We start from the raw sequence: 13,766 nt of genomic DNA, 5'->3' as shown, positions 1-13,766 counted from the left end.
TTCGACGTAATCTTAATCTAAGCATGGCGTAATATCTATGCTGTATATTACGGTGATTCTTCAGCCAAGCTTACTCTGTGCGTGTATCACAGCGTAACTTTGTAAAGTTACGCTCGACTGAAAGATGTGTTGCTCGATCCTTCAAATACCGAAAGACCTTTCGACTCGAAACAGGAAAAACGTACAGATGACCTACTGCTGCAAACTTTTTTGTAGTAGATTCACAAAATTATTTTCTAACCTGTTGGTTGAATACTACTACATCGAAAGTAAGTACCGCACGAAAGTAAGACTGTGCCTTTATTTATTACCGAGGCAAAACGTATTTTTGAATTAACTTGATATTTAGTGTTACCTCTTTCAACACTTCCAACAAATATTATTAGACTTGAACACAACCATTACTCCTGAGAGTTTTATGTATTTTTATTATTAATTAGTATTAAATTATTATTATTATTATTTATGTTTAGAATATATGAATGTATGAACTGAAAATTTAGCGTTCCCAGATTGGTGTGCCCGATCGGAAAAGCTGCCCGGCGATGGCACTGCAGCGCATGACGTTGTATCGTACCTGAGGCATACTGCATCATATCGTGCGTAGAAAGTCATAATGTATAAATCAACAACAGTTTTATGACCTTTTCTATTCTTCGCTCTAGGGCATACCCAGCTTAAACACTGATTATAAGCAATTATGACTGAAGCAAAATGTATGTGCTGCTATGGCGCGTACCGATAAATATATCACGGACAAAATATTTTCGTCGTTACGAGGAGACTATGTAATGGGGGCACGGACAAGGTAGTCGACGTGGCGGGGCGTTCGACAGAGAAGGGGGGCTCGCGTTGGCGTTGGTTCAATAATTTCTGCCGGGTCCATCCTAATATGGGTTCGAATCCACTTTGGGTAACACCGAAACGGGGGGACAGCTCGAAACAAATCTATTCGAGCACTTTCCACGAAAAAGACCACCTCACGCGTCAGAATATTATGCGCGCATCTGAAGAGGTGATGAAAACCTATGCGCTTATACGGAATAGACACTTGTTAGAGCGCATTGAGTCGCTGTTCCTCATCTAAGCAAGATTTAGACACAGGGCCAGGTGTTTCTAGGTATGTACTCGTAAACAAGCTCCTGTGTCGAGCCAAGGGAACATCGCGCCATTGGGGACTGCGCAAGCCTTAGCTGAAACCGCAATCCTGCTGTGCTATTCCGGGAAGATAGGTGAATATGCAGGCATTCAAAATATTGCACAGCGGGTACTGACGCACTCTCACATCGACCTCGGCGTATATCCTCAGGTCGGAAACAAAGTGGCTTAGCCTAAAAATTACCGAAATTCAGCGCCGACAGGGCCAAACACGCTTAGTTGAACGTCTGCACTCCCCTATTCAAAAGAACCCTTAGGGTAGGGAAGGGATTCGATTGAACAAACAGAACAGACTTCGCAGTGTTCCAAAGATGGTACGAGGATCCTGTGAGTGATCGAACAACGTCGCTATAGCAGACTTTGGTCAGATTTTAAGCTGGTGTCATTGCATGCCTGAAGGTTAGGGTCTTTGAAAGGATTAGGCCAAAGCATGAACGGTCTATATGTTGGGACACATAGCGGATAACGCGGCCAACTGCTACAGCGCGTATCAATGAAAAGTTCTAAATACAGAGCGAATGTATATACGTTGTATATATCATTAATGTTGTCGATAAAACCTGTCTCCGAACTGTTCCGCAGCTCTTAACTCTTCAGCATTCACTTTTGTAGCCTTCGACAACTCGTTCAAAATTTCCTCTTATGATTTCTTTAGTTAGTGGCTCCCAGTGTTTCCGGTAGTAAATCTTTTACTGATTTTATGCGGCAAGCTATCTCTGCTACTGTAGGTCGATTATAAGGCTCATACACTAAAATTATTCGAATTTTCAGATTTTCACTAGTTAACTGTAACACACCTGTTAAACTCACCTAACTGCATGATCTCAGACTTAAAAATATACAAGTTCTTCTCGAGTGCAAAAAAAAAAATTAACGTTTATATACTGATCCAGGTACCGTGCATTGTATGCGGATCGAATACGCGTTAAAGTCGACCATTCAGTGATATTACACTTGTCGTCGTTTATGCTAGCAAAAGTTAACGAAGAACAATGATGTAACGTACGTATTGTGACTAGATGAGATCCAATAATGGGTAAGTGGCTTGGACATGTCTTGGTTGAGTTCGCATTTGGTAACATCAAGAATTTGATTTTCCTTCGAGAATAGAGAGTCAACAAACTCCTGCTGTGTAAAGTACGGTTCCTGGGTCTCCCGTCTAGCGTCCTGAAGAAAGTTACGCATTCGCGCAGAGATGAGATTATCATCAATGGGTTCCTTTTGAACCGTCAACAAGAAGTTGCAGAACGATCGAACCGTCACGATTTTGTTGTCGTCGTTGACGCAGCTCCTGTAAAAGAGGAAACAAAAAAAATAAAAGATAGTTTTAAAACAAGCGTAGAACTAGCTAGTCAATCTTATGGGTGAAGATCCAGAGAGCAAGAGCGGCCTTTTCTTAAACTTCAATAAGAGATTTACGCAAAAATTATTGCTAAGAATACTATTTTTCTGTACGTGCGAAACGAGTACGGGTCGCTTATGCGATATAAAAACGCTTTTCTTCAATGTTTGCTGCCAAATTGCGTCATGCAAGTGGCAATGGCGGTACGAAGTTAGATGTTTGTATATTTGTTCTATTAAGGGAAACCATATATACATCGAAAATCATTCTGGTAATAAACGGCATTGATTTGTCCGCTATAGATTCCTTAACAACTTAGAAAGAAAAGCAAAAGAAAACTTTGTGCTCCGGATCCAAAACGGGGCGTAGGCACAGTTCTTTTTGTGTTAGGGCGAACAAACACGGCCTTGCTTGACGGCAGTCCCGGGCGTTAAAGTCGAAACATTTACTCATTATATAGATATAAGGAGGTCGCCGACTGCGCTAACATTGCTCTTAGGCGTTGAAAAAAATCTTTTTTCTGATTAGTCGAACAGGGTGCGATCATAGTTAGCAATGCACTTCTGGTACAAGTTCTGCCAAATACGCTCCATGTGCATAAAACTACTTTGTTGAAAAATCCCTGCGTTTACTGTAATGTTTCTGAAAGAAAGATAACGAGAAGCTACAAAACAAAACTAGAATACGACCAGGCCGTGAAAGTTGTGGAAGGACAAGAAAATCCCTTAATAGCACCTTATGGACTTCTGAAGGTGGTCGCGACGCTACGCGGTAGGACACGAGGGACCTTTAAAATAAAAGGCGATCTTCGATAGTCCACTGTATCGCAGTGCATGCCGTTGGGTATTGGAAGGCTTTATATAGATGTGTTCGATTGATGTTGTAGAGGTCAAAAACGGATTGAGCTTTTATAAAGGGAGCTACAAGAGGTAGTAACCTTATTATAAGACCGAAGACAAACGAGGTTATTCGACAGAGAGGAGAACTCGCATCATGGCGGAAACGAAAAACATCAGAAAAAAAGCGAAAGCTTCGAAGCCAGAACAACATCGATTAAAGTCTATGTAATTGTTAGTACAAAACTGGACTATTTAGATATGGCTGCGTAAGCGCATTTAGTGCCAGTCATATATTACGGTCTCATTAAACTCAAGGTAAAATTCCATAATACTTAAAACATAAATGAGAATGAAATATTATTCATATTAGACTGAAATGGTCGTTTATCAAGTTGATGAGTATACCATCGACTTTGGGTTTCGCTTTTTCTATAATGTTATACAGGTTAGTGTGATTATAGCGTGTGATCTTGGTTTCCATTTGTTGAAAAGAAAATAGTTACGTCTGGACTAGCCCAACTTATTGTCTGTTTCTATTTAGCATAGTGGTGAAATTCGCATGACGAGCTTCTTGCAAAGGAACAATTTCCAAAAACTCCATCAAGATAAGTGATTTTGGTCATCTAATGCCTCGTCCAATAGAGACTAGGTGTGTTTCATCTCATTTATGGGACATCATTCTTGAAAAAAATTTTTACCGACGTGTGACTTATGTAGTTCTTTTTCTTCGCTAATCTGTTATTAAAGATATGTGTGTTTTTTGTATACTATCATCCTCGATCATTACGTACCTGGCCATTTAGGCAACAATATCCACAAGCCGTTGTTTACTATGTGAGAGGGTAACCTCTTAACCAGTTTTGTGAAGCTAACTCCCCGATACTTTGCAGATCTGCGAGTATGTTTGCCGATATCATTAGAATTCCACGCCAGGAATTACCAAACCACCTTTTCAGAATCATATTTGAACTTTTCAAGAAGTCGTCCTATTTTATAATTTTTTACTTTCAGGGGCCGAAAAGCAGTTTTGTAACTTAGAACCATCCATATGAGGTTAAACATAATTTGAAGGACAAACTGAAGAAACCCTCAGTCTCCTTCACTTGCATTACTCAACAACACAGCAACAAACTCACAGATAATATCTTCTATATGAGGCGGCCTTAATGGAAGGCTATGATTAGGAAATTCAATGAAAGTGCGAGATCAATCGTTCGAACGGTGTAGACGGATGGACGTGGGTGGCCTATTAAATGAAGCGTTACTTACTTAAGTGTTTCTGGAAGCAGTCGATCAGAATTCATGAGGCTGTGGTAGAAATGGACGAAGCCGTCATATCCAATCTCTCCAAGTGCTTTCGTGTCCACTAATTGAAATAACTCCTTTAACTTGCTTGTGGACAACTTGCAGTTGATCTGAAACAGTAGCAAACATCAGAAATAAAATCATAGCGTAAAGAGTTTACGGTAGCTTACAGTATTACAGTGGTCGCACTCATTCTTTGGGCTTACATTGTGCCATCCTTATTGCCTATACAGCGGCCCAAGAATGCATACACTATCTAACGGGCCATAACTTTCACAGTTCATTTTCTCTATGATATAATAAATTGGAAATAATAATTACTCAGGATTAACTTTTAAACAAAGACGATTGCTTTTGCAAAAGACAATCACGAACAATTAGGTCACATTAAAGTCTCCTCCTTAAAGTGTACTGGGCTACACGGAACGATCGGAAGACGCCTCGCGTATTTCCTAGCAGACTCGCCAACGCTGTCTGAAAACCTGCGCTGTCGCCCAGCCTGGGCTCCCAGCAACGGTACCTTTTAGGGCCAGCCTTAGAAACCGAAAGTTCGCGGAGATCAATGGAAATTTGTCATTCCTTGGCTGCAATGTAAAACTGCGAGCGGAAATGTATAAACAGGCTAAACAGATATTTCGCCACCCGATGCGCCGTGCATGGACTCCACCGCAGATTCTGCAGGGGACCGGGTTACTAAGAGCCTTACAATATAAGTAAACGCTTCAGATGCGTGGGAAGTCGTGACAGAGATCATCATGCCACTCGTTGACTTCTAATACTATCTTCAGGGTATCTGATAAATCTCCTAAATTAGCTTAACTAAACTTATATAATCCACATGACGCAAGATATTTTAATGGGTCTACATATTCATTGTGATCTCGAAAGTAGTTGACTACTACATAAGTAGGCGAATAAATAAAGATCGATTAAACATTTATTTTGCGATACTGTTAGAAGTATAAAACTGTATCAGAAATACTGCACAAGTTATGTTGGTTGTTTCAGGTAGATTACCTACGCGGTTTACAATGGATCGGATTAATGGAACTACTGACAATGTTCATAGTCAGAGCTCCAGACAAGCACGAACATCACAGAATTTCGCCAGCCAAAAAAAAAAACTGTTCGAAAGCTATGGCGAAACGTCCCAAAAATCCACGACCAAATCATAAGCCTACCGCATCTTACGACGTTCTCAATAGAAAAGCTAAAATGCTATCAGTGAAAATAACCGGCATGAAAGAAAACGATTTTCTAAATGTCAATTACGCACGTTTAGGGACAAATTATTTGGAGCAATGAAGCTATAGTCAAATACAAGGGCACAATAATCAACATTATCGCGCAGAAAGACCATGTAAGCTCGCCGGGACCTATATTGTGGCGCGGCATTTCAAGCAGAGGACTAATTGAAAACAACGACTCGTGCTAATGGCTTTAATTAACAGCAAGAAACTATTTTACCGTACGTTCGGAAGGACCTAGATGAAGATTGCAACTTTTATTTCCGACAGAACAAAGCACCTGGCCACTATCATCGTGACGTAAGAGATGATTTTGGTGAGAATCTTCCAAACAAATTGTTTGAGTCGAGGAATCCCATGAAATAGCCTGGCCGTTTTTCCGACTCGACGTCAATCGATTCCTTCTTGTAAGGGTACATTAAAAATAAAGTCGAAGTCTCGGATGGTGGAAGATGTAAAGGCCGGAATCAAGAGAAGCTTCGCCGAAGCCAAATGTTTGTTGGTGTTGTGAATCAGCAACCCGCTGTGCATCGACCGCAACTTCACGTATTTGACTAAAAAGAAAAATCATAATTTTTATGTAAATTCTTCTGCAATTTAAATATGAATCGTATGTTAATGAAATTAGGAAAGTATAAACATTCAAACTGTTTTTGAGATAACTGATGTATGAATAAATGCGACCGCACATAACAGAGGCGGTTAAATTTAAACGTGTTGAGTACAGGCTCCATACGTAAGCGTATTCTTTTGGGTCGTCTGAAAAATTAAAACTGACCTAAAATGTAGGTCTTGCTGTGCTTCCAGATTGAACTGTGAACCAGCTCGTAGTCTCTTATTCGACTTGCGTTAATTATCAGTGGAGAATTGGCCAGACGAACGACGAAATCGTTAAATACGCTCTACCTGCCTGTCTGTGTTTTAGCGCATCAAACCTCTCGACACCACGTGGCTGGTAGGGTCCGTTAAACATTCAGGCATTGAACACCATCAGCCTTCTTTGTCATTACTCCTCCGAAACCACCCAGAAATTCATTACTCAACGATTGTACATACCTCTATTTTACGTTCTGACTGACTTAATCATTAACCTTTCACGATTCTGTTGACGAAACAACTGCGACTTATCCGCCTCCTCACGTCGCACAGAACCCCTGCGGAGAGTAGACTCGCATTAAAATAGTAGACCGTTGTTTCCGTTATTCATCTCCGCAACGGAGGAGCCATCGATCTCTTAGGGGAGCCATCGGCCTCAGTCTGATACCCTGGTTGCGAACAGCGACGTGCGTTAACATGGCTCGTTCTATGGAACCGCCACTGATCTGTGTTCAGTGCAGACTTGCAACCAGACGTAGATCGGTGGACCAACTGGATAACTGATGAAATTGCTACTGTGTGATCTTACTATGATGGGCGGAACGAGTAGCTAGAGTATTTTGCCATCCCGTTTCTTGCTTGCCCCCTAATAAGATGCCTAGGGCGCCGGACACCCTAAAGACTCACGGTAAACGGCACCAGTTCGAGGTAGAGTTAAGGGTCAATGGCGGGCGGACCGTGTACACGTCACTCAGGCGGGCAAACAGACATTGAGACAATACGGTGTCCATACAACGCAAAAAACACTAACAACCAAAACCTGACCGGTCTGGTAATGGTAATATGATAGAAGACATTCAAACAAAATTGAATACAAGTACGATAGAATAAATAGAAATATGGTAACAATATACAGAGTAAGGGATGTACAACATACCTTCAGCACCGAATAGTCTCCTATCGTGCCGACGTTAGTGCAGTGTTACGCACACAACAAAGTATGGATTCTACTTGGTTTCAATAAAGTCCAACAAAAACTGACGAAGAAAGAAATACAATTTCTCTGCTCACAGCTGACTGACACACTTTCAAATGGCAGAGTTCACGCTCGGGGAAGCTGTGTAAGTTTCAAGCTGATAAATCTAGCCGGTAACAAAGGGTACACAATAAAATAATGTGAAGAATTTGACTGGGCCTGGTCTTTGTCGGTCAGGTTAAGTGCTTGCTTCCTGACTCTAACATTATCAAGCAGTCCTTTAATTTCACAATCGATGTCATGGTTGGTAGAGGAGCGTTGTCCTGATTTCAGTAGGTAAACGATGTTAAACAATGCTAAAAGGTAACAGAATAGTTATATATATATCGTTACATGAGCTACACCAAACGGCCACCGTAATGCCGTTTCGATAATGGCTCAGGATAGACTTAATTCTCCGCATAATGATTTTTAAAAGCTACACGTAAGCATTTTTTATATTAGGTACTTACTTCTAATTCAGGCAGTACTGCTACGGTGAAGTACTTCATAAATTGACATTTGATCGAATCGAGAATACTGTTCAAGTAGGCAACGCTTCCTTACCGGCAAACGAAGACGAAAGCGACATATTTGGACTCAGGCGCGTGAAGGCCTCGTACGCAGTTCAGCATCATAGTGGTATATCGGTAGAGACCTTTTTCTGTAAATCTTTCTGAAAACTTCTTTCGGAACCTTTCTGTAAATCTTAGCGCGCATTTCGCGAAATACCACTGCAGAACGATGCGAAATTTGAACCAAAGGCAACATAGTTGAAGTTTGAGATCGGCTCTCGAACATTCAGGAATCGCTTGATAGCCAGAGATGAAATAAACACGCAATGCAAACGCCGTCGAGGCTTTGGCACGATAGTCTTCGAAATATCCATGAATATAATAACATAACCGCCATGGCCAAAATCAAAATGAGCACTATACCACAATAATATTGACTTCTTCAATGGCCTATTCCGAATAACAGCAAACAGCAGGGATAGCGGCTGACTTATCGAGTCAATTTGTCCGCTTGCGTAATATATGAATCGGTATAATAGCACGTTCCTTAAATATGTAATTGTCAAGAATAAGCAACTACGGAGCACGAAAACGATTTCTTTTCATTTTACAGTGTCCGTATATATGAAGTTTGACTGAGGTGGTAAATCAGTATTAATCATCTCCCACTCACAACGGGCCTAAAGATATTCGATGTGATGGACCCTATTCTATACACGGAAAACAGATCATTTTGCCAGCAATAGGCAATGTATTGATAGTTAAGTAGGCCGACCAAATGTAAGTGCACAAGTTAACAAGTTGCCTTTCAATTGACGGATTGGTGTCTAAAAAGGCCTAAAGCAAATTAGGCTTCCACAGTTCCACAAACTAACTTAGGGACCCTTAAAACAGAACTTTCACCTGTCATATGCCCCAAGCATCTGACAATGCCCTGGCAACGAATTGACAATGAACGCTTATGCCACCCCAAAAATTTCAAAATTTACGTCTGTCAATATTATCTAATTCATCCCACAGTACGTTTAGTATCCACGAGATGAAGTAAAACTTACATTCTATCAAAAGTTTACCTCGCAAAAATCTTCTGAAAACTGAAGTAGACGCTTGTTAGTCTAAAATAAAGCAGTTAATACCATAGTTATTAAACTGTGCTTGTCTTAAATCTAGCTTGACTATGTAACTACTCAGAGCATGGAAGAACATGAAAATAACTAAAATCATAAGTGAGCCATGTCGTAGCCATGCGTACATATATGTTTCGAGTTACATCGTTGTTATTTCACGTTTTCCACATAACTGCACATACTTCATGGAAAATAACATGGCAGATCGTACATTTTAGTGGAGAACGAAAAAGCGCAAAAATCTCTGATCGTGAAATGATGTAATCCAGTAAAAACTCGTCACCATATATATATATATATATATATATATATATATATATATATGTAGCCTGACACGTTGCTTAGCTTCGGTGATCCTCTATAAGAAAAAGCGTCTAATTATATATGTTAGCTTTCGATTAATGCTTGACTGTCGACGCTTCGTCTTCAACGCTTCTGTTTCCTTGTCGGGCTAACCGGGCTATGCATAAACAGGCCCAAATAATGAAAGCAGGACTTCACGATGGCAATAGCATCAGTGATAGTAGTATAGACAAGGACGGCTACGAGAAGCTTTTGCCAGGTTCCTACTTCTGTGTTTCACAGCTCCTTGTATATTTGCCTACGCTTCAAGTGAAATCCTTTTTCTTTGTCCTCGTTTCTACAGTCGGCCGTGCGAATCTCCTATTGTCACTCAGAGTGAAGCGATCGACGGTCGGTTCGTATTCTAATAATACCTCATTGACTAATCCAATCAGCATTTCGTTAAGGCCACAAAGCAGCGCAAGCGTTTGCCTCGTTCCATATCGTCTTTTTCCTTTTCCATCAATGAGAAGTTCATGAAAATGGGACGACTTCTTCTTTTTCCTGCTCTTTTTTGTTAGGCGCACATTGATGATGAACCGGATACGATTCACTGACTGACCGAATTGCTTGATGCCTTACGGCTTACTGCCGGTAGCGCCAGCGGCGTGGGCTGAGACACCTGCGTACTCGCATCAAACCTTTCTCGTCCTTTGCCATTTAGCCTGCTCTTTCTCAGCATTTTATTCTTCATTCAAATTTTGCACTGACGGGTGAAAAATGTTTTCGTGTCAATCACAGTTGAAAGAACAGCGGTGGCTAATAACACTAAAGGTATCGGTAACATCAGGCAGACGTGAAATTAAAACCGAGCTGAACGCTGATGGGGGACAAATCGATCGTGGTAAGCAGTCAACTCATTTCAAACCTACTTAATATTTAGTAGCGCCTCTTTTACACGCAAGTACACAACAAGTGTTATCCTAAAAGGACTCTGGGGACTAGTGACCATGATATTTACCGGTTATATCTTTCGGATGGATATAGAAAATGTACGCTGCCCATGTGTATAAGCATACATAGGTCTCAGCGGACCAGCCTAGCAAATCATGTATACTATTTGTTGCATTGTTTGATCGTACTATTTTTACTCTTGCTTGGCCGTATAACTTGATGAAGTGAACGATATGCAAATTGAATTCGATGCGTGTAAAAGTCATGGTTTGTTCACTTTGTCAGGTGTTTATCTTGGTTCAAAGAGTAAAAAACGGACATGAGCGACCCAGTGAAACTCTCTCTTGTCAGCCTTTTAAAGAACGACATCGCTTTACAGATTATTATAATGTATAAGGTAATGCAATGATAAACCGTGCTGTCACTTTACGCTTAATCTTACATTGTTTCACGGCTGGAGAATGACAAAAAAGGATCGCCTCGAAATCTTTGGCTGGTACCGTTGGAACGTGTACCCTATGTTTTGTAAGCGCGATTATTTTTTGTCTGACATATTGTACCGGACTACACAACGCAAATAAAAAGTGAAAAGATTTTTTTTTTTTTAAGTTTATTCTGTTTCTTCTGTATTTAGCGTATTCAGTTATTTCCTCTTTGTGAATAAGTCCTCTCCATGAATCTTTTTTTAGGTGTAGAGTCAGCGACTGCCGCCCCTAAGGGTCTAGACGAAGTGGGTCTTGTTGAAATTACTTTAAGGTTTCTTTAACAGGCCTATAAAGCCATACAAAGAGCTATTAATCGTAACAATGTTTTCCCATTGTCCTTTTATTACTAGTAACCACTTCCTAATATTTGCTAGCTTTTCTTAACTATTAATAATAATCACTAATAGTTAAGGAAAGCAGCTTGCATATTGATTATGTTTATCACTGCACTACACTCAAAAAAAAGGGGAGAATTGGCTATCTAAAGCAAGCTGTCCCATAAGCGTATAGTTTTGTTGAACATAAATTTTCGCAGCATCAGTTGCAGGCAACATTTTTGCTCATATTGATCGAGCTTATTACTCATCTACAATGCTTATCTTCGATGTTCCGATTCGAAATTTCGCATCCAGCAACCGTTACGTAACAAATTAGACGTTGGAGTAGTCAAACGCGCGTATCCCATACGTGAGTCATTCCTACTGCATCTAGCCGATTGTCAAAGTTTACCTTCTGAAACGATGATTGCTCTGTTGACTGGAAGCGGCGTTGCAGGAGGTGCCCACTTTGCCTCGTGTCGGTGTGTCTAGATGCTGCCGCCAAATGGTAATCGTTTTCCATTTAAGGAAGGAGCGAAAGGGTGTTATAACCAGGTCGCGGTGGCTGGCAGCTCCACGGGTCGAGGTGGCCGAGAAACGAGTCGAGCTAATCTCATAGAATGTTCATAGTGCTCTCTATAGACCCGTCATCTCGGTGATAGGGACACTCAAAGATTATTTGCTCTACGTAGAATATTCCTATATACATGTATAGAGTAATGTCACGTATTACTTTGTGACATGATATATATCGTGACGATGGCTAACCTACTGCACTGTGTATACGCATTTCCGCTTCGAAATTGCCCGACAAAACGCACTATCGGGGCGTTACAGTGTTACGGGAAGACCTATGCTGAATTCTACAAACGTATACTTTCTTCGTTTCTTCACACCTGTCGTATAGAGTATAGACTATATGATGATATAACACAAACTATGGCTCACGGCCAATGATTCTTAGTCTCAACTGTATTTCACCGATTCGAGCAAGTAGCTGACACTAGCTCTTTAGTGCACCGTTACGATCGCTAGTAAAACGTGTCCCTTGATTTAGAAAAAGCTCAAAAATAAAGATGTAATTAATAAGGATAAAAAGTAGCCACAAACGAGAGACAACAGCTTCAATAACGAAGCAAATCATTACCCAGGGCTTTAACGACGTCACTCCAAATCGGTAGTATGAACGTTCAGTACCAAATATGGCCACCGTTTATATCAGTTTAAATTTGAAAGCCCACGAAAACAATGCATCCCTTTGCTGCTAGCAATGATTATGTGCCCCATTTCTTGCCCCATGACTCTAAAAATACTATGGACTTCGGAGCAATTTCGGGGTTGTTAGTAAGCAACGTAATGATCAATAGAACTCGAGTATTCTCCCAAATTATCGACGCACAGAGATAGCGGTCACACCGATTACGAGGTAAATACATACGCGGAATTATTAATATACTTTCGATTGTTATAAATAGCTTTGAATTAATAAATTATATAATTGAACTGAATTAATAAAATAATATATTTGCAATAAAAAGGGGATTTATGCTTTATTAGTCTTTTAACTTACTTCACAAAGGTAAAAATTCTCCGCAGTTACGGACCCTTTAGTGCAATTATTCTATCTTTCCCGCTGTAGTATGCCCCCAAAGATAAGCTCTTATTTCTTCTTGGTATGCAGAAACTGAACTTTAACAGATACATTAACGAACAAATCTCTAAAAGGAACTACGTAGAGTATGGACCTCTACTTCCCTCGGGCCGAGTTTGGTACATCTAGTACTCTTATGAACATTCATTGCAATCACGGCACATCGTCAACATCCAAAATGGCTATCCTGAGCCCGTTATTCTCACACTCAATTCAAAATTTCCCTCTTTTGGTGAAGCAAGAGTTTTCTCCGACTCGGTGGGCCCTCTGTAGAAGTTGCCCTGCCGACCTCTGCTGATCAGATACAGCCGGATGCGCTTATACTCGAAAAGAGAAATGAGTACTTTTTGTCCGGCAGCTCGATAAAATACGGAAACGAATACAGGCAAAACTGACATTTACACAGATACACTCACGAGGCAACAGGCACAAAGACGCTTGCTGTTAACCGTCAGGCACGAGCCGAACGACGAAATGTTGCCTCATTTTTTCCTGCAGTCATCTGTTTCTTCCTATTCCGGTATATGTAGACGTGGGAAAAGAGAAGCTGTCTATGCACATCATTTATTCTGTGGGAGAAGTGGTAGATACAGAATGAAGCCGTAAATGCTATGCACTTGACTCGGATCGGTCGCACTTTACAACGATATGGAGCGGCGTGTCGTTATATCTACGACATGCGCATGGCGTGCCGACCCGGCTACCGCTATCGT

General features: G+C 40.7%; 1 protein-coding gene across 8 annotated transcripts in view; it reads right to left on the bottom strand.

Annotated features, from left to right (window-relative positions):
- The window catches only part of sl (small wing phospholipase C gamma 1), an 83,745-nt gene that overhangs the window by 27,285 nt on the left and 42,694 nt on the right, over positions 1 to 13,766 (bottom strand). For all 8 annotated transcript variants that reach the window (XR_002671712.2, XM_022796372.2, XM_022796371.2 and 5 more), the window contains 2 exons: positions 4,609 to 4,754; positions 2,165 to 2,449 (listed from right to left, as the gene is read on the bottom strand). Coding sequence is in view for 7 of the 8 variants with exons in the window: in XM_022796372.2 (XP_022652107.1) it covers positions 2,165 to 2,449; positions 4,609 to 4,754 (431 nt within the window). In the remaining variant the exon portion in view is untranslated. The remainder of the gene's footprint in view (positions 1 to 2,164; positions 2,450 to 4,608; positions 4,755 to 13,766) is intronic.

Source organism: Varroa destructor, unplaced genomic scaffold (genome assembly GCF_002443255.2).
Source record: "Varroa destructor unplaced genomic scaffold, Vdes_3.0 BEIS01000003.1, whole genome shotgun sequence".
Taxonomy (NCBI): Eukaryota; Metazoa; Arthropoda; class Arachnida; order Mesostigmata; family Varroidae; genus Varroa; species Varroa destructor.
This window is presented reverse-complemented; position numbering and strand designations above follow the sequence as displayed.